At 40.6% G+C, this 24867-nt stretch overlaps 1 protein-coding gene across 3 annotated transcripts in view; it reads right to left on the bottom strand.

Annotated features, from left to right (window-relative positions):
• FBLN1 (fibulin 1) overlaps window positions 1-14915 on the bottom strand; it is a 58194-nt gene extending 43279 nt beyond the window's left edge. For 2 of the 3 annotated variants that reach the window (XM_057382338.1, XM_057382339.1), the window contains exons 1-2: window positions 14191-14911; window positions 2737-2836 (exon numbers count right to left, since the gene is read on the bottom strand). In XM_057382338.1, the coding sequence (XP_057238321.1) occupies window positions 2737-2836; window positions 14191-14275 (185 nt within the window). In that variant the 5' untranslated portion in view covers window positions 14276-14911. Of the gene's footprint in view, window positions 1-2736; window positions 2837-14190 lie in introns of all 3 variants that reach the window. The other variant, XM_057382340.1, reaches the window with a different exon arrangement.
• Window positions 14916-24867: the final 9952 nt, after the last annotated feature.

The following is a 24867-nucleotide window of genomic DNA, read 5'->3' as shown; positions in this document are numbered from 1 at the left end:
GAGTGGGAACAGACCCGCTGTGATGACAGCCAGAGAAATTACTCATTAAAACTCTGCTGGTATTTATTGAGTCACAAAGACAYGGAGATAAACACTGACATTGTCCAGAGAGATAACACAATGAGATAAAGTCGTGTGGGGCAAGAAACTGCRGCAAGAGATTGCAGATGTTGAGCCCAGAGCCTTGTTCCAGCTCAAACACAACWGAGTAAGAGCTACCAGATGGATCTTAGAGCTTGTGAACTTCACAAAGGGCTGGCTCACCTCAGGTAGGACAAAAAAGAGAGCGTGGCTGTTGTTGGAACTGCACCACACTCAGCATGTGGCACTCACAGCACTGGCAAAGCCCTCAGGAACCACAGGAGAACTTGGGAGAAGAACACTACAAATATGCTGGAACCCAGAACTCTTACCTGGCTTCTGGGATGCACAGCAGGTACAAAAATGACAGGATGGTGAGAGCTGCAAACCATTTCTTTCTTTACTRTGGAAGAAATYCTTCCCTGTGAGGGTGGGGAGATCCTGGCACAGGGTGCCCAGAGAGGCTGTGGCTGCCCCTGGATCCCTGRRAKTGCCCAAKGCCAGGTTGGACAATGGGGCTGGGAGCACCCTGGGACAGTGGAAGCTGTCCCTGCCCATGGAAGGRTTTGGAGCTGGATGATCTCTAAGGTCCTTTCCMACCCAAACCTTTCCATCATTCTCTGATTGCTATGGATGCATTTTAAATGGTTTGGGAACAGCCACAGGGTGCAGCTCTAACTCAGTGAGGCAGCTGGTTCCTCCACAAACAAGAGAATCCAGCAGTGGGTTTGCTTTGAGGTGATGTCAAGGTGATTTTTGCCTCTTTTCTTTTATATATTTATACCCTTTTCWGCACTTTTTCCAAGCCTTTTCCCCAGCTGGAAGACCAAACACATTCCAAAACTGCACAGTCACAAGGGGCACAGGGGCCCATCCTATCTTGGCTTTTCCTGGGAGCCAAGGCTAAGGGAAGCCAAGCCAAGGGAACAAGGTCTGTGAGCCATTTCCATAACCAAGGACAGCTGGGACTGAGGCTGGGGGCTCCAGGGAAGGGGCTTGAGCTGGSGGGAATTGAATCACCACTTGTCCTCCTAATTGGGGCTTAATATCAATTATGCTAATTTCATAAACCAATCAAACTCTACTCACCCCTGGGGGATGGGCTTTTGTGGAAATTCTTCCATGACTGCCCCTGAAACTCCAAAAAAGGCCAACTTTCATATCACCTCCTGTACTAAAATCATCTTGAGTTTCATTCATAGGTTGAAAAAGGCAACAGAGGGCAGGCCTGAACCTGAGGTACTGCCAAGTTATCACTACTCTAAACAGATGATTCAAAACCAGYGTGTAAATTCTTATTCTTATATATTGGGGAAAGTACTCGCATCCAGTCTGCTCTGWTTTTGCACAGTAACTGCAAAAAATCCCTTTTATTTCAGGAACTTTATCAAACCTGCTCACTTCAGAGTACGTTTTTCCCTTGTATTCACGTGCTAACCTCACAAACTGAAGCTGAAACACTCCAGGGAAAAGAAAATGTGTATTGTGTATTGTGCAGTCATGAATAAATGCGACTGAACTGACTTTATYAGCTTAAGGTTTTGTCAAGAAGTGCCCATACCTCTCACAGCCTTTTAATTTACAGTTTTAATTTTCTTAACTACACCTCAGTTATGCACAAAAGCTAGATGAATCTTTAGGGAGCCTTTTTTCCAGTTCCTGTGAAGTCCTAGTGAGTCTCCAAAATTAAAATCTTTGGAAGAATAAATTATTTTCAGCAGAATCACAACTCGCATTAATCAAATTATGATTAAATCATCAGGATACTTGCTCCCAGATTGTTMAATAAACTTGGTTTCCTGTTTTTCCTGCCTCTGTTTTGTTTGCAATTCGCATGATTTTTCAAGTATTTCCTAAATTGGCATTTATTTCCTATCTGTCAATTCTTCTGCGTAGGAGACTGCTTTTGATGCCAGTATAAATGCAAAAGTCAGAAAACACGGACAGACTTCCCTGGGAGACACATTCTTTCTGCAATAAAGATCAACCCAACACTCCTACAATTACCAATTAAATCACTTTGCAATCCTTTTGAGTACAGGGGAGCAAAAGCAAAGTGTTTTAAATACAAATTTCTCTGTGAAGCTGCCTCTCAAAACACCAATCCCAAATTGTTTGTTCCACTAATTAAATGCAACAAGTGAATATAAGAGCAAAAATAACACTGGCTATCATTGATGTAAAAAACACAAATGCCACAATCACGTAAGAGATGCAGCAGAATCAAAATCTTAATCAACATTTACCTTCATTATTTCATTTGGTAGATTACCAAACAGAAATATCTCATCAATTATAATTAAGTGGAATTAAGAAATCTGTTCATTAACTAAATGGTGCTATTTTCTGCAGTCAATCCCATTTCACAGAATCTCAGAAACACAGAATGGTTTGTGTTGGAAGGGACCTCAAAGCCCATCTTGCTCCACTCCACATGGATTAGARCTGGGTGAATCTACACCAGACTGAYAGAAAAATTTAAAAGGACTGGATGGACAGAAGCTCAGGAGGCTCCCCAAGGCTACACATGAGTGGAAAAGCTGGGATATAAGAATTGGGTGCTCCATCTTGTAAATTAGCTTCAGCACCTACATTTYCAGTGGTTTCACACTAAAATAGAAACTGTGTTTTAATATAGAATATGTAACGATGTACCTGCATTCTCTAGACTCGGATATCAACGGCAGAGAAGCACATATTCTGTTTTTATTTGCCCATTCCACACCCTTGTCACAGCATTCTTCCACTGACACATCTGCAGAAATGAGGAAAGAAAGAAAAACACAATATATTTAATACAACCTTAATAAACAGTATTAAAAAARTTAAAAAACCCCAACCAAACAYGAGCCAGTGAGTTTATTTTCCCCTCCCTGACCAACACACAGAACAGAGCACCCATGGCCAAACAGAGCACTTGTCAGCACCCTGCAATAAAGCCCAGTGCTGGAGATTTTCCTTCCTTGGTGGAGCAAACTGCATTTTCCCCTGACCTCCCATACCAAGACACAGCCCAGGGACTGATACTTTGGCAGAAAACAGTTCCAAAAGGATCTTTGGGATTGCACTCCTTCATTATCAAAAGCAGCAGKAGCAATAAGGAACCTTTTAAATTCCTGAAGGATACAGGATAAATCAAATGTCTGATACAAAAGACAGATGAATCTCATTACAAGTAAATTTGCAGAACTGCTTTTTTCCTGAGGTTATTATTCAGTTAATCTGTTTTCAATATTTCACTCTGAAGTACGTCTGTAAATGCTAAAGTACTGTAGAGACAAACAAAAAGGTGCATGGTATTTTGATCACTTAACATACGAAAGAAAAATTAATCCTATTACCAACTAATACCAACTCTGAAACTAAGGGGCAAACCACACTGAAGACAATTATTTGTGTAGAGTATATTTTTGCAAGCTTCTAATTTAATAAAACCGAACACTGCTAACGAACTGACAAGCACTCCAGGTTYGCTTCTCATTCCAAGTGCAAAAGTTCACCACACAGCAGGTGAATCAGAACTTGGAATAAAGCATGGGTCACACTTTTCCATTAATTATTTTGTAGTCTGAACACAGAACAGCYCCTTGTGCAACAAATACGTGAACCCCTATCTGGTTATCCAGAGGGACAGCTCTGCAGTGCTTGCTCTGAGTTTTCTGAATTTTCTGACTGATGGCCCTGAAAGCTTTCACCCACAAGTGCTGAGGGAAATGGATGATGGCACTGATGATGTTGGAGCTCAGAGGGCATGAGAGGAGTTCCTGAAGGAAGGAAGGCAACAAATCCCTCCCTGGCTTCAACAAGGACAAGAGAGAAGATGTGGGAAACAACCTATATTCCCAAATAGTGATTATTATTGAAAGCAAAAAGGAAAGAATGAGATCTTAATATGCATCAGTCATCTTGTCTTGGCAGTTATCAATTCTACAAGGCAAAGCTCTGGTGTACTGAACAGAATCCTGGCTTTCCCTGCTTCAGAAAGRTGGCATCAAAATGGAAAATATGTAAAGAAAATGTGTTAGGAGGATGAGCAGGGCAATCARAGATCTGCTAAAGGAGGAGAAACTGAGAGAAACAGACTATTTTAAGCATAGATGAGTAAAATCTGTGAAAAGATGTGATTCCTGCCACCAAATGTTGCAGTATTACAGCATTATTACAGTAAACAATAATCAGAATTATGGGATCAAGAAAAGCAAACATGTTTTGCTAAGAAAATCAGGATACTTACAAACAGAATTACATTGAAGCATTAGTTTGTAACAGAGMTCTGTACTCTATGACCTAGGTCACTCTTCTAGTCTTACATACCCAAAATAATGGTCAAAATCCTGTCATTACTAAGTCAAGGCAATAYTTCTCTTGAATCCCTCATTGTGTCCAGAATTCATGCCAGTATCTGAAAGCTAAATGCAATTTATAATGCTTCRGAGTAAATCAGTCTAGTAAAAACTATCTGCTTGAAATCCATGCATTTGTGTCTAAGCTCTTCTTTGGGAATAGGGACCCTGTCCAGGGCCCTCTGGCTGACAAACACCATAAGCATCAAATTTCATACAAAGGGTTACGAATAACCATATTYTCAGTGCTGCTGCCTGCAATCAATCCTAACTGTGTTGAAAAATGATACACATTTAACTGAASTGCAGAGCTGGCTGCAGGTTTCTGCAGGGCTTTGTACAAATGTGTCTTTAGCCAAATTCCTCCCCAGAAGGACAATCCCTGGCTCTGGACACCAGCTCTTCCCTCCAAGTCCTGGCAACACACCTCAACTCCAACCAAATAATTCAAGAATTCAAAGCAGGCCAAGTCTTAGGAGTCCAGACAAAGAAGGATCACGGATAGTTAAAGGAGAGYTGTGGTCCAGGCTCATTGTTTTGGTGACATCACAATTCCTATCCACCAAAGATCCTGCCAAAAACCTCCTGAGAATAGAGGGATGTGAAAAACAAGCAGTAAAAAAACCACTCCACCCTCAAGGCCATTCTTCTAAAACGTAGCAATTGAACAGTGAAAAACATTTTCTCTTTCCCTACTCTTTCAAAATCTCAGAAAGTGTGCATCTCACATATTGGGTGACAATTTCTGATTGCACTAGAAGTGATTTTATTTGGCCATTCAGATCTGATAATGAGTATTTACAAACAGGACAGGCTTATCRTGTCCCAGCTCTAATTTTGTTGTGGCTGTGGTGCATKTGTAGCTCCCAGYTGGAAAYCTTTGAGCAAGCAGCTCGTACTGAGGCCATTTGTGCCTCCTCCTTCTCTAATTTTACAAAATCTGTCCTGAAGAAAATCTATCAGCTAAAACATGATTAAAGTAAAAAATTATTCAAACATTTTGTGTGCATGATGCATTCATGTGCTAGTTCTGAGCTATGCTTCCACAAACGTGATATGTACAAGCATATGGTTGTTAAAAAAAATAGTTTGCTGATCTTAACAGGATTGTCGTAATGTGTGGGAGTTCAAAGCCAGGAATTAAGTTAATATCTGCATAACCTTTGACTTCTATGATGTAATAATTGCTTATTCAGCTGCTGCAGTGAATATTTTCTGCAAAAGACGAAAACATGACTCCTGGAATGAGAACCCCTGAATTATCTTTGGGAATCGTGCAAAATATAAGCAGGAGTAAAAAGAACAGGATAAATTYCACAGAAGTAGCATTCCAGCTAGATCAAAAAGGGAGATTTTCCAGGTAAAATCTGMAATAGCAGCTATTCTGCAGAGTTGCCTCTGATGGAAAGGCCTGTGCAGAGTCTGGGATTGGATAGCTGCTCACACCCAGWGCTGAYCCAGAGAACAGTCACCAGCCTGATGGTGACACCAAACCAAAGTGACACCTGAGCCTTGGTGGGCTCACCAACMCAGCACCAGGAAAGATTGTCCATTCTTCAAGCAGTGACCCTCAGACTCCTCCATTTCCCAGCCCACATAACCACCTGCAGATGGGCACGGATTCAGAAGGGAATCCAGGTCAAGGAGTAAAAATCACACATCCTTAGCAAGGTGTTTTTAATCCTTTAAGCACATTAATTGATTATGTTTGTAAAATGCAGTGCAGATCTTGCCCTTCACTTAACTTGCTCTGTAAGAGGCTCAGCAGTATGGAATGTGAGAAAACACAACGTGACCATCACTTCTCAGCATATGAGGATACAGGCACCAGATGGGCTCTGGGAGAGCACAGCACTAATCCAAMATGTTTCAGGAACAGCATCCCATGCAGAACTCCTGGAACTCATGATTACAACAGACACACATTGGTTTAGGTTTCCAGTAAAAAAACTCCTTTCAACATTCACTGGGTACCTTTCTGATAAACCATTCTTGTCCTGCCCAGAAAACTCCCTCACTAGTGAYTCTCGTCCATCTAACTCCCAAAACTGGAAAAAAAACTCCAAGACCACTTACAGAATTTGATCCTCAAAACGACAAACTGGCCAGCCACGATATTCAGAGTTACATCTTTGTCTTCCAAACTCCCTTTACATCTGTATTCTCACAAAACCACAGCAACAGCAATATTTTTCAGAAGATATTCACAGCATACAGCTTTGGCCAARGCTCAGGGCAGACAGAGTGTGCTTGGCCTGATCTGCTGCAGTGATGACAGAATTCTGAGGATTATTTATGGTATGTGAGACTAGAAGAGAGATCACATCAGCTCCTCCTGAGCAATGACACCTGGCTCTCATCAGGTGGACAATGTCAGCTGCTCTTGGAGCAGGGATGGCAGTTAAGTGCTGGCAGCTGGGGTTTGTAGTCTTGATTTTTTGGCTGTTCTTACAACAAACTGTGGAAATGCTGTCTCTGGCAATGCAAACACAACCTGGCTGGTCACTTAAGGCACTGAATAGACCTGGAGACGTGTTTAGACAAGAAGGAAGCCAGCTGACTTCAAAGGTCCAACTGGTAGTAGACTAACGTGACAAATACAGCTTTGCAGTATCTTGATCTTGTGTGTAAACCTGGGAATTAGGCACACAGAGTAGGGAAAAGGGTGAGGGAGACCTGAAACCATGAAAGGGAAAGATGTACAACAGAAAATMCGGCCTTGTGATTCCCTGAAACAGTTTGAACTGGAAGTAAAGGAGCAATGCAGGAGAGCATTACCATTCTTCCATTTTGTATGAAGAGAAAGAAGGTGAACAAAGTTTTGTCTTTCTGCAGAGAAGTGCTGGTTCACCTCAAGGCTGTTCATGAATGCACACTGAAGGGGTACAATGAGCAGACACAGCTGAGCTGGGGCACTAGTCCCCTTTGCACAGCAAGATATCCTTAGTCCTTCCACTCGCTGTTCTTAMAGGATCCCTCACAGACTGTGACAGCCTGAACTTGATAATAAAAGCATAAAACCAGTAGCTAGGACATGCTCTGTCCTAACAGTCCCAGCAGCACAACTGGGAGGAGTTYTGCAGTGCATGTGCTGTAGGATGCAAGGTTGTGTCCCTTTCCTGTCCTGCTCCAGTCCCTCAAACAGGATTTGTGACCATGGTTTTCCCTCCTCCAAGTGTGACRGATCATACCAGACCTTTATGGACTGACAGACACTCACAGTTCCTATGCAGCTAAAAAATACATCCTCTCTGAACAGGTTTAAAGGGGATGAACCTTTTCTTTCAGATGGATTCTCAGCTGAGGGTGATTATTTCAGGGCAGCTGAAATCACAGCAGAAACCCAGTYAGCACAGTAACTAAAGCAGCAGCACCCCAGAGGAAATGCCTGGTACGTTAGTGTGTTTTGTGGTTGGTTTGAAAACAGCCAAGGTTTTACTGGAAATTTTTTAGGTCTGGAGAACACTCATTTATGGGGAATGTGGCTCTGGTAGCATCAGCAGTGGCCATTACACAATTAGGGGGATTTTTCAGAGACAGCCAAACCTCACTTTATGAGATATCTAAGTGCTGTTTGTAAAATAAGTTCTTAAAGTCTTCTGTGGCAATAACTGGTGATGAGGACAGGTCTGACAGAGGCAATGCTGTGGTGCAACATCCCTTACATCCTTAGTGGGGGAAGYACATGCTTTACTGCAGGATTTCTACTATTAAAAAAAAAAGCCTCTCTAATAAAAGTCTAATTAAAAAAATCTTTCAAAAAGTAGGCAACTGGCTATTAAAAACTAGAAAAGACAATTCTACCTATTGCAGGGATGAGGCATCTTAGACAGACATACATCTATATCTGTATCTCAGAATGTGAGAAGAGAGAAGGATGTAGGAGCCCTCAGGTGGTTATCTTGTCTTACACACAAATTTCATGATAAAATTCAGTGCATTACAGGCAGAGTTCTACTTAATTGCTCAAAATCAATCTAAAATGCAGCTGGTTCCCAAACTTGTCTCGTGCTCCAAGATCTTGTACATTCAGGAAAACAACGCCATTTTTTTTTTGATAATATATTACCTCACTGCTCACCCCAAAAGCCCGTTTCAATTCATTCTTTTGTTACTACCTCTTATACACCCAACCTTCTCTGCACATGAAGATTGCTGCTGCCTGAGGATGTCTTTTCTGTGAACAAATTAGCTCCAATTTTTTCATCTTTCTGGACAGGCTATTTTTTGGGCTCCCAYGAAGATGCTGAAAATTAGAAGACATTAAACCTAGAAGAATAAAAACTGTTCTGACAGTTTCTAGAAGATATGAAAATATTGACAAAAACTTGGAAGTCCACTGAATCAGCATTGTGTAAACAGCCTAGTACATGTAGTATCTGTCCCAGATTTTACATTCTCACAAATACATGGAAAAAATTGGTGCATTCACAGCTCTGAGGGACTCAGGTGGCCTAAAGAACCCAGACTCACTGAGATGGCACGGAAGGACATGCACAAAAAAACTCATAACTGGAAGAATTGAGACTGTTCCTCCTGACAAATGCACACTAAACTTTGTCCCTCAYTCCTCCCTGTGAGAAAATCATGCAAATAATGAAATAACTTCACAGGATGTTGATAGAAGTGCCACATCAGGCTTTCTCATTTAAGAACAAATTTTAATCTTCCATTAATTTCTCAATTCAAATAAATCTGAAAAAAATCACACAAAAATGTGTGATCAGAAAGTTTTATTTAAGGTATTGCAATTAACCTATTGCTAGTCCTGTTCATTTGTATAAAGACAATGACCCAAAATGTACTGCAGTAAATGACAGTCTTTAGTAGACCTTAGAGAGCTCTGGATTGAGTCCAAGTGTATGTAAATATCCCAAAAAAACTATTTAAATAAGGATATGAGAATGCAACAGAACCACACGTCTCAGAATATCAAATATATATGCTCAAGCTTTTCTCTATTTTCTCACGTAAAATGATTACAGGAAAAGAATATTTTCACACTGGGATTTCTGTATTTTCATCTGGCTAGAAAATGAACAATAACTATGCTTTTATACACCACTAAAGTAAAATATATCTACTCTGTAGGCAGTGTGTTTATTGCTGAATATAAAGACACTATGCACAATGACAAACTGTTCTGATATTSAAGTACTGCCATATTTAAAGAATAGTCAGGAAACACTGAGCAGATGGGATAAAATTTAYAGCACAATGGGTCAAGGTTCACGTATGGAAGGAACCACCGACTTCACAGAGCAGGGAGAAAATATAGATCCTTTTTTATTTTTTTTTCATGTAATTATATAGCAATGCTTTAGGGAAGGTTTTCTTTTAGAGAAAACATAACTAGAACTCTTACATGAGACTTTCCTCATTTCTGAAATTATCTGTGCTGAGCCACAAGTCAATACCTAGCTCTCCCAGATTCTCTGACTAAGCATTGATATTASAAGTACTCAGTCCCTGAAATTTAGTCAGTGACAGGAGCAATGCTGGAAGTTGGCAGTATTTACAATGGATGTAGTACAGGTAGAATTTGCACATTTTATCCTTCCAAAGCTTCACAAATCCTTGAAAACACCTTAAAAAGCTGKAATATACCATACAAAATATTTCTACATCTATGCACTTTAGCACTGATAAAMAAGATCTTTCAGGTATTAATTTCTTTATTACTGAAATTAGGGTCTCTATCCAGATTTTGACTAGACTCAAAAATGAACCCTTTAGTGSGGAACACACAGCACCCCTTTGCAGTATCACTCATTTGGGGTGCTACCATAACCCCAAAAAAATGTACTTCCTACACCTGGGTACTCAGTAGCCAAAACTAYATCACCTTTCTCAGAATGAAAATTTTCCAGCAATTTGATTGACTGAAAAGARTATGAATGAAAATCTCTGAGAATTTTGAAACTGAGCTTTTTTCTAAGATACAGCAGCACGTAAGTCAAATCCAAACAGCGATTTCTCCAAACTTTAAAGTTTCTAAGTAGGTTATAATAGGTACMATTCAGAGACAAAATACTCCTGAGTGCTGGGGGAAAATAAAAATTCTGTTTGCTTTAAAAAGTGAAGGGAAGAAACTTCATTAACTGCCTTAGCAGTAGGTTTTTGGCTACTCCTTCACCACTTACTTGCCATTATTCTGGGCATCTGTTCACAAAACACTGTGGCCAGTAATTCCAGCCATTCTTCCAGGACTCTTCACTCCTCTCTACTGACTTTGTCTCTCCTTTTTAGCCTTTTTGCTTGCCGTGATCTCTTTCTACATTTTCTCTCTTGCTTATGACAACTCCTTCATGGACTTCTTGGTGGACAATTTTTCTGTTCTTTCTCACCCTTCAATCTACCCAATCTTCTGCTCCCACTTCTTGGAACAATKATATCCAGTCTCCCAATTTGATTGTGTGGTGACTTAACTTAAAATCTCACCCTGACCTACCTCCTTCCACTGAATCTGCACAGAAACACTCGTRCCTGACATTTCCACAATGCTTACAAAAGTTTTTGCCTATTTTGGCTAAAATTACCTAACTTTGTTATTTCCTAACTTTACTCATTTTCTTTGTTCCCTGTAACTGTCAACCATCACTTTCTGCTACATTTTCACAAAAGCTTTTGCTCATTTATCTCTTTCCTATTAACCCACTCTGTATTACCATTAAAATTCTTGCCTGTGTTCTGAAGTTGTTTTATTTGGATTTCAGCTCTCTCTTTCTTGACCTTGTCTGTCTCAATCCCTTTTATTCTCTAYAGATATTTTACTACATCAAGTAAACCAAGATTCTCTGCTTACTGAATTCATTTTACCACCTACTTCTTTAGAAGTATCCATAAAACCAAACTCAAACTCTCTCATGGTCCCAGGTAACTATTTCAGTCAAGTCCCAGAGGGCTAAAGCCCATCTTTCATTTCAGAAAATAGTAATAGAAGTATTATAGAACAAGTTGGTCCTTAAAAAAAACTATTTATTGAAAACACATGTAAAGTCGATACAAAACTCGCAGAATGGGCTGAAGTACAACAATAAATAAGTAACTTTTGAAAATGCATTGACCTACTCTCAGATAATGCCTGAAATCCAACAAACAGTATAAATATACTGCAGTAACTTGATAAGCTGGTTTATGGGGGTTTCTCTTGGATTTCACTAACACATCTGCTTTCAATTACACAGATGAAAAACAAAGAGCTTTAACAACTTGCTCTTCTCCTGATTGCAATAAAACGGCATTTCTGAAAATGGCCTCTTAAAACAAAAGTCAACTAAAAACTAATTTAGAGGTAGCACTCATGTTTTAGAACTGGTAGTATGTGATTTTTGGGGGAGATTTTATCTGTGATGGAAGGCAAGAAAGCACAGAGTTAGCCTTTTATGTCTCCTACCTCCACCCATAGACTTCTTATAAATGTACTGTTGTAAAAGCACATGTAAAAATCATAATCTTAAAATAAAACTCATTCCACAAAGTCAGTGGAACTTTTTTTTATTATTACAACTATAAGCTTCCCCTGAATAGACATATTTCCAGATGTTTAGTGAGTTAAAACTGTCTGTGCCTGCAGTACCAAGACATGCCAAAGRCAGAGCTACGGGATGAACTATTAATACTCTGCCTGGTCACAATGATGTCATTCATCTTCCTCAGCTTATGGTAGTTTATATGTGTTAAATAATGCAATGTTTACAGAAAACCAGTAAAAGTTGTATAACGAGATGTTTTTAAGGTTTAAGRTCCTGACTCTTCCAAAGAATGATGTACATACCCACATTCACATGCACTGGGCAGTTCCCCTGAAGGCAGTCCCTTCAGTTTCTTCAGAATGAGGACWTCAAGAGCTACTGATGGTTTGGTGATTCATTAGTAAGGAAAAGCAATTAAAAAAACTGATGACAACAAGTTTAGAAGAAAACTGTATTTCACCAATACGCTGTCCAAGTAACTTGGCAATTGTATCACTGAGCTCATCTTTGCTCCAAGGCCCCTTACTCCAGACCTGCAGGAGAGCAGAGGCTCTGCCCCAAAGAATTCAACAACATGATCTCACCACGTAATTGCTTCATTCACCTCCAAAACACAGATTATTGTTAATTATTCAATAATTGTTGCACCCGAGCGAAGTCAACTCTTTAAGCGCTGGTCTGCTAAGCAAGGATCCTCACCTGCTTTCAGCCATTTAAATCTAATTTTATCCAGTGGACTGTTAAGTTTCAAGGACATAGAAATTGTCAGTCAAATTAGACTATGGATTCTAAATAAAAACCTGATATAACTTTTACTGCCAATTTTTGTGTTAAAAAATCTTCAATAAACTGAACTTATAGATCTAATGATTTCCCAGTTTTCTAAAACCTTATTCAGTAACTAAGGTTAAATGTACAGACATTACAAAGTGAAATTTTTCATGTTCTACATRTTCTGATGTTGAATGCTTAAAATTACAATGCCTGCCCACTGTGACACATCAAAGCCACAGTTTTGCTGATGTACTCTGCTGTCTAATGAAAAGAGGGAACTATTTTGACTCTGGAGGRAAATGCTGCTCTTCTGACCATGTTCTGTCCCTCTTTAAAAGCAGACTCACAATCACTTTATCAAAATCAGGTATTCTGAAGGATATCTGTGACAAGCTCTCTGCTATATGAAAATCTAAGACTCAAGACACTGTGACAGTGACAAATGATTTAACTTCACTGCCTTTTGTCTGCCTAGGCCAGAGACCATGTGTTTCCAAGTATTTGCCTGGAGTGTAATGAAAMCTCAACAATGAATGGACCCCTTGGGGTTACTCTAATGGAAAAGTCACTTACCTGCTAGCTGTGATAAATTCATTATCACCACAGGAAAAATACTTTCTTTGTCATCTCCTACAAATTAAGATTTGCATGAGATTGCTACAATGAATTAAAATTCATACCCTCTCTTCAAACAGAACTAAGAGATCAGGAAAAAAGCGTGGAGTACAGAAAGGGAGTCATGGCCCGGATCCAGATCCCGGCTTTCAAAAGCAACCACATCACACKGTATCGTTTATAAACATTCCACATTTTGTCTCCAAAAATCCCGCATCCCTTCCTTCACTATTCCTCCCGCTCCACTGGGATTCCAGTTCACTGCTGTTCCTTTTTCCCGTGTTTTTCGGTTCCCCCACAGAGCTGACATCTCTGCTGGTTTCGGACCCGCCACCGCCGGGGCTGAGGGGCACCGTGAGGCGGCCGCCCCGAYATTGTCGCGATTCCCGGGCCATCCGCCGGGCTGCGCTGGATCCCGGCCGGGGCTGKCCGCCGGACGGACGGACRGAGGGACGGAATCACTCACCCTTCCCCGCGGCACAGCCCGTCCCGGCGGAGAATCGTACCGAACCTGCCCGGGGCAGGGGCAGCGCCGGGGCCGGTGCACGCCACGCCTTTCTGCTCACTTGGACGTGGCAGCGGCGCTTTAAAGCCTGCCCGGAACGTGAAGGGACGCGGGGAGAAGGGGGCCCGGGGTGGGGGGACACCGCGGGGACAGAGCGGGGACACCGCGGGGACGGAACGGGGACACCGGGGGGAGCCCCGCCAGGAAGGGGTCCCTGTGGGACAGAGCCCGGCGGGGCTCGGCTCGGCACACTCGGCTCGGTTCGGTTCGAATCGGCTCGGTTCGGCTCTGCTCGGTTACGCTCGGCGCGGCTCGGCTCGGTTCGGCACGGCTCGGCTCGGTTCGGCACGGCTCGGCTCGGTTCGGCGCGGCTCGGCCCGTCCCCTCACGCACTCACCTTGTCCCCTCAGCGGCGGCGGCAGCAGCGCCAGGAGCAGCAGCAGCRGCAGCCGCAGCGGCCGGGCCCCGCCGAGCTTGTCCATCGGCCGGGAGCGCTCGCTCCGAGCGGGGGCTTGGCTCTCCTGCGGCGTCCAGTGGGTTCCCCCTTTTCGTTTACTGCTGCTGCTCTTATCCCAGCCGCCCGAGACCGGTTGGAAGAGAGCTCGCAGGAACCCCCCACTCGGTGGGCTTCACAAAGATTTAATTCACTGCCTGCCCGGTTAATTATACAGCCTGCAAGCTCTGGGAAGAACAGAGCCGTCACAGCAGCTCGGAGGCACGAACCCTGTTGCTTCTGATACCCCGCCGCCCCCACACGCTCTGAAAGTGATTCCCTTGAGCTCGGAAAACTTTACAGATCCTCAGCGTGAACCTCGGGCCGGCGTGACTGATTCTGTGAAGGAGAAGTGCAGCGACTTCTCTCGGTGCCAAGTAGGAGAAAGCCACAAACAAAGGCGAGGCGAAGCAAAACAAAACAAAAGAAATCACCTAGCAGAGGTTTAACCTCTAAAGGGGAGATATTCAAGCCCCACTTCTAGTTCTTTCCGTGGATTTTACTCCAATACAGCTTTTGTCAATAAAATAAGATTTTAAAAAGGAGAGAGCTCCTAGAATCTTCCAATGAAATTCAGTGGGGAAAATAAAAATCCCTTCTTCCCTCCCCCTCCTCTAAAGAAGTCAGGATGAGAATTTCAACCCAAATGAGGCAGTGAGCTCTGCTCTCTCTCTATCTCTCCCCTCCCTTCTTTTTTTTTTCTTCTTTTTTTTTTAACCTCCTTATCTTATTTAAACAGGAACACAAACACTGATAGGGTCGAAGGACCCAGTTGGCAATGCTCTTGCCCAGATCTTTAAGATAATGGGAGGGATAATATTTACWGGCAATCAGGGATGGAAACAAACAGAGAGTTCATCACCCCTGTATACTTTGCCCTCGATTTTACTCAGACAAAGAGCTGGAAGTCAGTGTGTATTTACTTGAAGGTTGTGCCATGTGAGCTCTGATTGAGCTATTTCTCTTGTAACTCCTCAATAATGCAACTTTTGAGTATCTCTCCTCAATAGGTCCAAAGGGAAAAAGTATTTAGGGCAGTAGGAGTTGAATGTGTGTTTTGTTCTGCKCCAGGTTATTTGTACTTTCCTAAAACAAGAACATAGCTATGTCCATGAGAGCCCAGCTATCTCAATAGTTGTCTTCAGCCACAATCATAGTCACCAAAGGAAGAGCATGAATAAGGAAAACACACCTGATAATTTTCCCAACTGCTCTCCCAGCCTTCAGTTGCTTTGAGTTTGGAGCTTTTCCTCAGTGAAGTGTGGTCTATGTGTACTTAGTACCCTCAGTGAATTTCTGTTCCAGGTATTTATCATGTCTCCCCATGAGTTCTTGTAAAACTTTATCATCCAAAATACCCTTTGGCAACCAATTTCATGGGTCTACCAGTGACTGCGTGAAGGGCAATTTCCTTTTATCCCTTTTGAACCTGCTTCCAAAACCCTTCTCGTGCTGCCTCCCACATCTGCTGCAGAAAGAGTAATCCAAGAACTGACCTCCATCCACATTCAAAATGTCCATMTATTTTTCTTAGACTGCTGTTTTTGGAGGTTTTTTTGTTTTTTTTGTTGGGGTGGTTTTTCTTTGTTTGGTTGGGGTTTTTTTGGTGTTGGTTTTTTCCTCTCTATTTCATTGGGAAGGGGCAGATGGAAAAGGAAAAAAGGGGCAGATGGAAAAGGAAAAAAAGGATGGATAGCTGATTTTATTTAGAGCACTTTCTACACAAGCATGTCTGTTTCTCTCTCTTCTTTAAATGCCCTAACTCAGTTTAAAAAGACCTTACATCAGTTACAGTGGGACCTTGCCAGCACTGCATCCCAACCCCCAAACTACCATTTTTCATGTATCAGACAGCTGTGGGAGACACCTAACAAAGATTACACCTTGTCTAAAATTCGTACCAGCTTAACTGAACCAGAGGAATCCCCTCTGTAGAAACTCAGGGTTCAGTTCAATTTGCTTTATTTCACTCTACTTCAAAACCTCCCCTAATTGATTAAAGGTGTGTAAAAAGAACTTCACCCAGCRTGCCTAAAACAGTGTAAAGTCACACATAATAGCTTGTCCACACATGGAGTTCCCCTGATTAACACCACGTGTGGACATTTTTACTCCAGAGGAAGAACTCCTTGTTCCTGTTTAGTTTGCCACCACTATTTTAAAATATATGTGTTTTCTTCAAACTATACCAGGAATGAGGCAAATTTAAATAAAAGTTCAAGGAGTATGTCTAGAAAGCATCACGGGTATGGTCATCTGCAGGTCTGACCATAGGTTTTTCCTTGGTTTGGATGTTTTGGTTTTTGGKTTTTTTTTGTGTAATACACATTTCCAGTATAAATTGGCACTCTCACCTACAGTCAGATCGAGAGGCCTCAAGTCCATGTGATTCCARTTACTGACCCCAAGCTTTGTAGTGAGCTGAGCCATGCACTTCAGGCTCAATCCAGAGGTCCTGGGAGTCAATGGAAAGCGAGGCTTTACGAGAGGSAACATTTTGCATAACCACATTTTTTTCTTATATCTGTTTGTAAAAGCTCTGTAATCCTTTGTGTAGCTCTAAAACAAACAAACTCTTTAATGAGGATTTTATTTCTACTTCAGAAGAATGAAAATCATTTGCAGAAGCTCAGATTAATGAGTAATGACAGCGTAACAAATCATTGCGCAAGTCATTTCCAAGGGTCTTGTTGAGAGTAGATACACGCAAGTAGCCTGAAAAAGATTTAGAATTACTCTATCAAAGCCAGCCATCTATGGCAGCAGGTCCACAGCCCCCATTTGGCTACTTAGGAATTCTTGAGATGGCCTGATTAAGTCTATAAAAGGGCATCAACCTCTGTCTGATCAACAAAGCTGCCCCAGAGTCCCAGCTGTTGTGTCTCCCAGTTTGTCTCTATTACTGCAAGTTCCCAAAATTTGATTTTTTTACCCCCWGCATCTAGCTGTCCCAGAAGTTGAGCAAAAGAGAGGGAAATGAAATTGCGCCGTCTTCCCTGTTTTCAGGAAGAATGTTGCAAGGAAGTAAATGAACTCACTTAGAAATTAAACTAACTGCAGCTTTTTAACTGTGAAGGGAAACTCCTTGGGCCCTTTGGCAAAAAAAAATGAAGCTATATATTGGCTCTTGTTATGAAAATGTGCATTAAAGATGTGTAAAAAGGCTTATTTTCCTGCTTAATAGGAAGACTAYATCACTGATTGATAAAGATACACAGGAATTAAGAAGATTTGTATGTATCTTACCATCTCCCACTGTAAATATAAGACTCCAAACTGCAAAATACATCATTCTATGGCTATTGGAGTACAAATGACCACTCAGTTTAGCTAAAAAAACTGGTATGAGCATGGTACTGCTGACATTTGGCTTCTTTCCTGGAGAAAACACTACCTGAATTTTTTGYGAATTAGAATAAAACCTCTGCACAAAAGACAACTTGACACATAATCATTTTAATACTGAAAGTTTTAGAATTTTTGGGGTTTAGTGTCTTAATATTGGAAGTGGATTTTTAAGGCTTATGGGAACCTTTCTGGCTATCTTGCCTTTTGGACCATATCATTAGGTTTCTCATGAGACTTGAACGTATCTTTTGCAAAGAAAACTTAGTAGAGTTTTCAGAGATGGATGCACAGTAATCCTTGGTTATTTTTTGAAACTGCTACTGCCATTACAGATATAAATTCCTTGCTTATTTTGTATCTAAATCAATCTGGTTTAGTTTTTAATAGCTCTCTGGGCTTGTATTCATATTGAAGTTGCTGACACTTTGTGCATCACCAAAGCRCCTTAGGGCAGTGTCACTTGGGGACACATTACATGCTCTTTTCACATCCTTGTCAGGGATAATTTGGAATARAGCAGGTTGCAGGCACATCCTCATCTTCAAATCCCAAAGACCATCCATACCAAATGGCTTCCAGCCTAAGCAAACAAAGGRAAGGGGGAGGACTGAGAGCCTCCTCTGTTCCCCTGTGAGTCCAAACTGAACCTCCCAGAAGGCCCACCTAGACASCACCATCAGGCTTGTTGTGCCATCTCATAGCTGAAGTCAGAATTATTCCTTCCAGAATAATCACTATGTCATTCATAACAATCCTAAATTTGGACTGTTCTTTATATGAAACCTCGTTTCCCGCTTTGCATGGATCAGTTAAATATTCCAGACTGGGACTCATAACCCTTTTCAACAACATTGTTTCTAAGCACGTTGAGGTTTTTCCGATTTTTGGAGTTTATATCCATTTTTTGCATGTTGCTTACATTTTCTTTTCTTTCCTGTCTGATTTAGGGAAATAGATGTAGCTATCCTGGGCACTCAGAACACACACTGGTTCTCTGTTAATATGTATGGGGTCTGCTTCTAAGACAAGGGGGAGTTTATTTGGGCATAAAGGAATGCTTTGATGATCCATGTCATTTCCCTYGTGGCATTATTTGTAGAATTCAGGAATAACTCAATCTGACATTCATGGGGCATTTCCTGCCTCTCCTAGAGATGTGTCCTCCCAGTCTCTCAGATCTCTCAYTTCCCATAAATTTCCTTTCCCCATCTAAACTTTCTCATGTCCCAACACACAGAACTAGTCTGATGTGTGGATAGGCAAGGTATTTTTCRGAACCAGAGCCCTAAAGAAGGCTGGGATTCCTTGGAAAAGCTGATGAGCAGCGTGAGCCATGCACACATGAGCAGGAGGTGACAATGACATCKACCTTAGATCTGCTTGGAGCTTCCACAAATCCAACAACAGCAGGGATTAGTCACTATTTTAGCTGCAGTCTACATAAAAACCCATAAAGTGTGGGAAAATCCATCAATAAAGCAAATGGCTGTTGTGGTAAAAGGCCATTTCCCRTCCTGATAACCCTGATAAATCTGAGCTCCATCCCTTGTCAAACAAAAGCAATATCCAAGGATATGACTGAACGATCTTTGGGAATCAGAAGATCTTCAAGTGAATATAAGACATTTCAGGCTTGAATAAATCAAATCCCAGTGTCATTTGTACCTACTGGCTTCAAACCTGGTATAGTTCTCTATGATTCCTCATGATCACTAAAGACCTGCTTCATTCAGTGCTGTTTCCTCATTGTTCTATCAATTTGCTCTATTATTTACAAATCTTTTTCTGTAGTTCTAATAAACCAGAATCCATCTATCCAATCCATTTGCAAACAGTCCCAGCCTGCCAGAAAAGTTTRTCTCACCAGCAGAGACTACAATTTAAGCACAGTACGATGTAAGCAGGCAGGTAGTGGAAAGAGTATGAACACTGATAAAATGCTGCAACAAATTCATGTATACTGGTTTCCTTTTCTCCCCCAGTTTCACAGACAGCCTGTTTCTTTTCCTCAGTCTTAGTTTCATTAGCAGGAGTTCTCAAACTTTATTTACTCATGTACCACATCCTTTAGACTTCACAGCCTTGGGTTTAATATCTTTGTCCCACAAACACCAGATCGCTCTTGGTGGTCTGATTCTACAAACACATGTTAATAAAACTATTTACAGGGAGTGTGGCTTGCATTTACAAAATTCTAAGCAGTGGCTATGAGAGAGTACCTTAATAAACATGGATTTAAAAGTTATTGTAGTGTAGTAAACTGTTTAGAAGAAAAATATTGTAAACTTATCATAATTTCTGGCACAATTCTGCAGAAACTGATATCTGGCATGTGTGAAATTGGAAGACACTGGGTTTTAGTTGGAAAGGTGAATGGATCAGAATATCTTTGTACAGCTGCAAAAGGCAAAATAAATCGACTAGATCTGTTAAGTGACCTTCATGTTCCATGCTGCATGTGCCCTGTGGCTCTCAGGACAGCCAGTTTCATTTGTGTATCCTCCATCGCCAGTCACAGCCCATGGGGCTCAGAGACTCTGGAGAGCTATAGTAGACTCTAAGTTTTGTGTAAAATTGAGTTCTTCTGCCTTTCAGGGACTGCTSTGTCATTCCTTTCTTAGCTCCTGGGCGAGCCCTGGAAGCAGAGGAAGCAACAAAGTTTAAGTTCCAGCTAAAAGAACTCRAACCAACCAACCCTTTCTTTTCCCGACCATCTTTTCCTTGCTCTTGTTTCTTTTGGCTTTGATCTCCCAACTGTTATTATGTTGGGAAAAAACATCCAGGCAGCTCACAAAAATGACAACACCCCCCTCCCCCCCTTCCAAAAGTCCTGTTTAGGAATTAATTTTCCAAGAGAAATGTGGCCTGCTAAACCAAAAGTTTGAGCAGACTTTTCTACGGCTTCTCTCTGGCTTCTGAGATACCTTTTGGCACAATATTGGACCTCTGGGTGCCTCATGTKGTCTATAGGGATAATCTGATTTTTAAAATGCTTTGAGCTTCATAAAGTTAAACAAAAATGCAGCTAATTCAAGAATTAGATGTTAGAAACTAGCAACTTTAAGCCACTAGCTTCCCATGAATGTGGTATGAAGCAATTTTGGCCAATTTTAGCTTAATGTCTATTTCCTCTATTTCAAAGCAGCATCCTATAYAGTCTATATTATAATAACATTGATGTTCAGAATAGATGTCATGTTTTCTCCAAACTTARAAATGTACAGACAGGCTGAACAGCAGGTATAGACATGTACCTTGACACTTATTTCATACTTGGTACTTCTGAAATGTTCCAGAAACATCCAGGAAGTCATGATGATGATGATGTAACTTGTGCATGTCAGTAATAGTTGCACTGCAAATCAGAAGACAGGATTCTTTCAAATAGGTGTATTTGGGAGTCATGTAAGCAGCAGATAGGTTKCACAAAAAGCATTTGCAGAATCATTTATGTGAATGTAGAAAAAGAAGTGTTTTTATTCATCTCAGTTTATGCAATATACTGTATTTAATAGCTCTGCTATTAAAGGCGAGTGAAAGCTTGGCTCTACAGAAATMATTGGCAAAATTTCCCCTGACTTCAGTGGGGCCAAAACTGCTGTTAACTCTTCCCTACAAGGAAAATACAGATTGCCTGCTAAGAACTCAGTCCAGACTGCTTACAAGTTGAACTGACCATGAACAATTACGAAAGCTGTTATTCTTGAGAATTTGCCAAATCCTCAAGACAAAACTAGCATAATAAATTATCCCCAAACTTTTACCCTGGAGTAAAACAAACCTTCTCATTTTMTAAATGAAAGCATCTATGTTGACTTCCATATTCCAGTGGTTTCACTGGCAATTTTATAGAAATTAAAAAATCCATTATTAGTTTCAAAAAAAMCCTTGGTGTTTATTAAAGGAAGACTGATGAAACATACTGCCTCCAAGTCTGACATTTCATGATAAATGCACTAAAATATATAAAATTCRTTGAAATATTAGTATATTGTTTTGTATCTTCTGAAACTATCAGAATTAACGAGGATTTATAGCCTGTGAGGAAAAACTGAGCAAATTGRGATTGTTCAGCCTGGAAAAAAGAAGGCTCTGGGGTGACCTAATTGACCCCTCCAGTATCTGAAGAGCCTTGAAGAAAGATGGAGAGACATTGTTTACAAGGGCCTGGAGTGACAGGACAAGGAGAATGGTTTCAAACTGACRGAGGTTTGGAKTGGATRTGAGGAAGAAATTCTCTGGTGTGAGGGTAATGAGGCCCTGGCAYCCTCTTCTGAAGGTCCCCAGAGAAGCTGTGGCTGTCCCATCCCTGAAAATGTYCAAGGCCAGGTTGGACAGGGCTTGGAGCACCCTGGGACAGTGGAAGRTGGGGGTGGGATGGGATGGGCTTTAAGGYCTCTTCCAACTCAAACCATTCTATKATTTAAATACTTGTTTATTCCAGATCATTTACTACACTAGACCATTCCATTTCCTTGTTCCCATCAAAATACAAAGACGACTTTGTGAATAGAATAAAAACACAAGGAACTAAATGTGGAACAGAAAATTCAGCAACATTGTGGTGGTGCAGCAAAACCCCTAATAATCCAACCATGGAAAATTCTCTATATATGTTATACTGAGGATGTTCCATATTTAGAGTCCTCTGCTAAACACACAGAACACAGATCCATGTTAGTGATCACTAACACTTTGTGTCCCTTTGCAAAATCTTTCTAGCTCTGTTTCTTTTGAGCTCTGTAAAGTTTCACAGTAGATGTTCAAGTACTGTTATTCTGATCATAGATGGAAGAAATTGGACTGTTTGCTCTGAAGCAGCAAAGCTAAGAATAGCTTTAACTTTGCAAGGAACTGCCACTGAAGAAATTGGTAATATTTTCTGTTGGAGTGCTGCAGGACTTGTAAGCATGGGATGGTATGCAGCCTGATTCCAATACCAAACACTTCATCATTTTTTAATAGGGTTATTAACTTCACTGGGATTACTCACACACCTTAATTTATATATGCCCTTAAATTCTTTATTGAAYGGGTTATGTAAAGTGTCCTAAACAAAAAAGTCCACTCATGTTTTTCATTTTYATATGCTAGGAACTGCAGTCTTTTGCTATGATTTCTCAAGCCAGACTCCATCATAGGTCAAAAGAATCTTTTTCACACACAAATGCTGTTCATGCCTCCTTCTGTATTTTCTGACAGCTCACAGAATCTGAGGTTCTTTTCATTTTACTGCATGTCACAGTGAGATGTGGCTTTTCTTAGTAAAGCCAGCCTTACTAGAAATGTCTATAAATTCTCTTCTAGTTTGCTGTTCTGTTTCTAGTAAAAAAACTCACATAGTAATGGCCTACGAAATTTCAATAAAAGCCTAAATAATTCCTTTTATCTATTCTCTCTTCCTACATTCCCTGGCTCCTCCTCATACAATAGAATTAATATTTGCCTTAGACACCAGTTAAAATACTGGAGCTTTAAGCTGTCAGAGTTGCTAATAGCTTCTCATCAGATTGAAGGCTTTGGAGAYAGAAGATTTTTTAAAAAAGAGATCTTTCCAGCTGGAAGGACAAGTTTGTTCTTAAGAGCACTGCCAGGATAGAAATGAGACTTAATTGTGTATGTGACTTCAAAAAGTCCTCACTATTTTACCAGGAGGATGGCAAGGTCAAAAAAGTACTTATCAGAAAGATTTTACTGGCCTTTATAATTCTTCCAGCATTATATTATTTTTTCAAGATCATTCTGAGTATTCACAGCATTTTCTAATGCCTTCCTACAGTGTTATGTCCTACATGGTCCTTCCATCCAGACATATGATGAGGGGGGAAYGTCAAAATAGCTCTTCCTGAAGGTTTTTTTTAACTGATAGGTCCTAGAGAAAACTTCTGTCCTGTCTAGGAAGCTCCATTTATGACATGGGGAAAGAATCACAAATAATTTGTCCTTCACTTCCACCTCAGGCTGATGTTTCATTGTTTCGTATCAGCTGTTCTGTGGGGGTTTTGCCCTTTTTTCTTATTTTACACTTATTTTGATGATTGCTTTGGCTGTCATGGAGCTGCTGTATTCCATGGTTATTCTCTGTTTTTTTGACACACTGATTAATAAAGTCCCTTTAGGGTCTCTTGTTCTGTTTAAAGTTTTGTTTACAATCTTTCTTATTAACAAACACAGATGAGCAACATATACATCAGCCTGCAGCAATTTCACATTCTGTATTATGAGCACTTGAGAASCAGACTGCACACACTATGATTCCTCTCTATTTGCCCCCTGGGACACTCTTCAAAATACACTTTTTCAAAATTTATTTAGAATACAAGAAAATGCTCAGGCAATGTGGGTTTGTCTGGCTCCCATTTGAATGTTTTTGTACTAATTTTGGCTTTGGCATTCCCATGTACCACCCATGTTGTATTTTGTTCAGAGGCATTTTCACAGTGCTCCTCTCCACTTCAGAGGATTCAGTAAAAGGAATAGATGTTTTCTGCTTTGCAACATGGAACTGGATCTGTCACTACAGCATGTATAATTACATTTAGATATTGAATTGTCTAGGCACTCTTATTTATCTCTAGAACAGGGTATGTGTTTTCTAGGACAAACASAGCCACCTTCTCTTTTGACCCTAATATCTATGAAAAACACTCATAATTAGTYGTGAAAGACCACAAAAATGCCAAGTTTGAGCATGTGTTTCTCTGCTTTTTCATTTATTTGTGTATCTATGCATAAATGATTATGCTGGCCTGGTTCTTGGATCAACATATCCCTAATTTCAGCTGAAAATCACAGAATGTTAATRTTCAGTGTCTTTCAAAATGAAGAATTTTTGTTTAAAAGACCATTTATACACTTCAGCAAGTTCCATGGTTTTGCCATCAGACTCCTATACTCCAGCCATAATTTCAAGGAAAGACTGAACAGATAAAGAGCTTAGAAACTCATCCATGTCATGGAGAAAAACAGAAGTGATATCATAACCAAAAATGCAACAGAAACACAAATACCTATATGTCAATATTCTCAACCTCATGGCTCATGTAAAACCTCATGGCTTCACTCATTTCATCAAAATTGTGCCATTTCCAACAGAAGAGGATTGCCAAGTCTTGGAAAAAAAGGAGGTGTAGTATCCTATGCACTTCTATGTGTAAGGCAGGAAGTTTATCAGTGTGTCTTCAAAGATATTCTAGTTCTAGTTCTATCACTTTATTAAAAAAAAAAAAAAAA

This window comes from Malurus melanocephalus, unplaced genomic scaffold, assembly GCF_030028575.1.
Source record: "Malurus melanocephalus ecotype Western Australia unplaced genomic scaffold, MMel_1.1 scaffold_564, whole genome shotgun sequence".
Lineage (NCBI taxonomy): Eukaryota > Metazoa > Chordata > Aves > Passeriformes > Maluridae > Malurus > Malurus melanocephalus.
The sequence above is the reverse complement of the archived record's forward strand: the minus strand, read 5'-3'. Positions and strand labels throughout refer to the sequence as shown.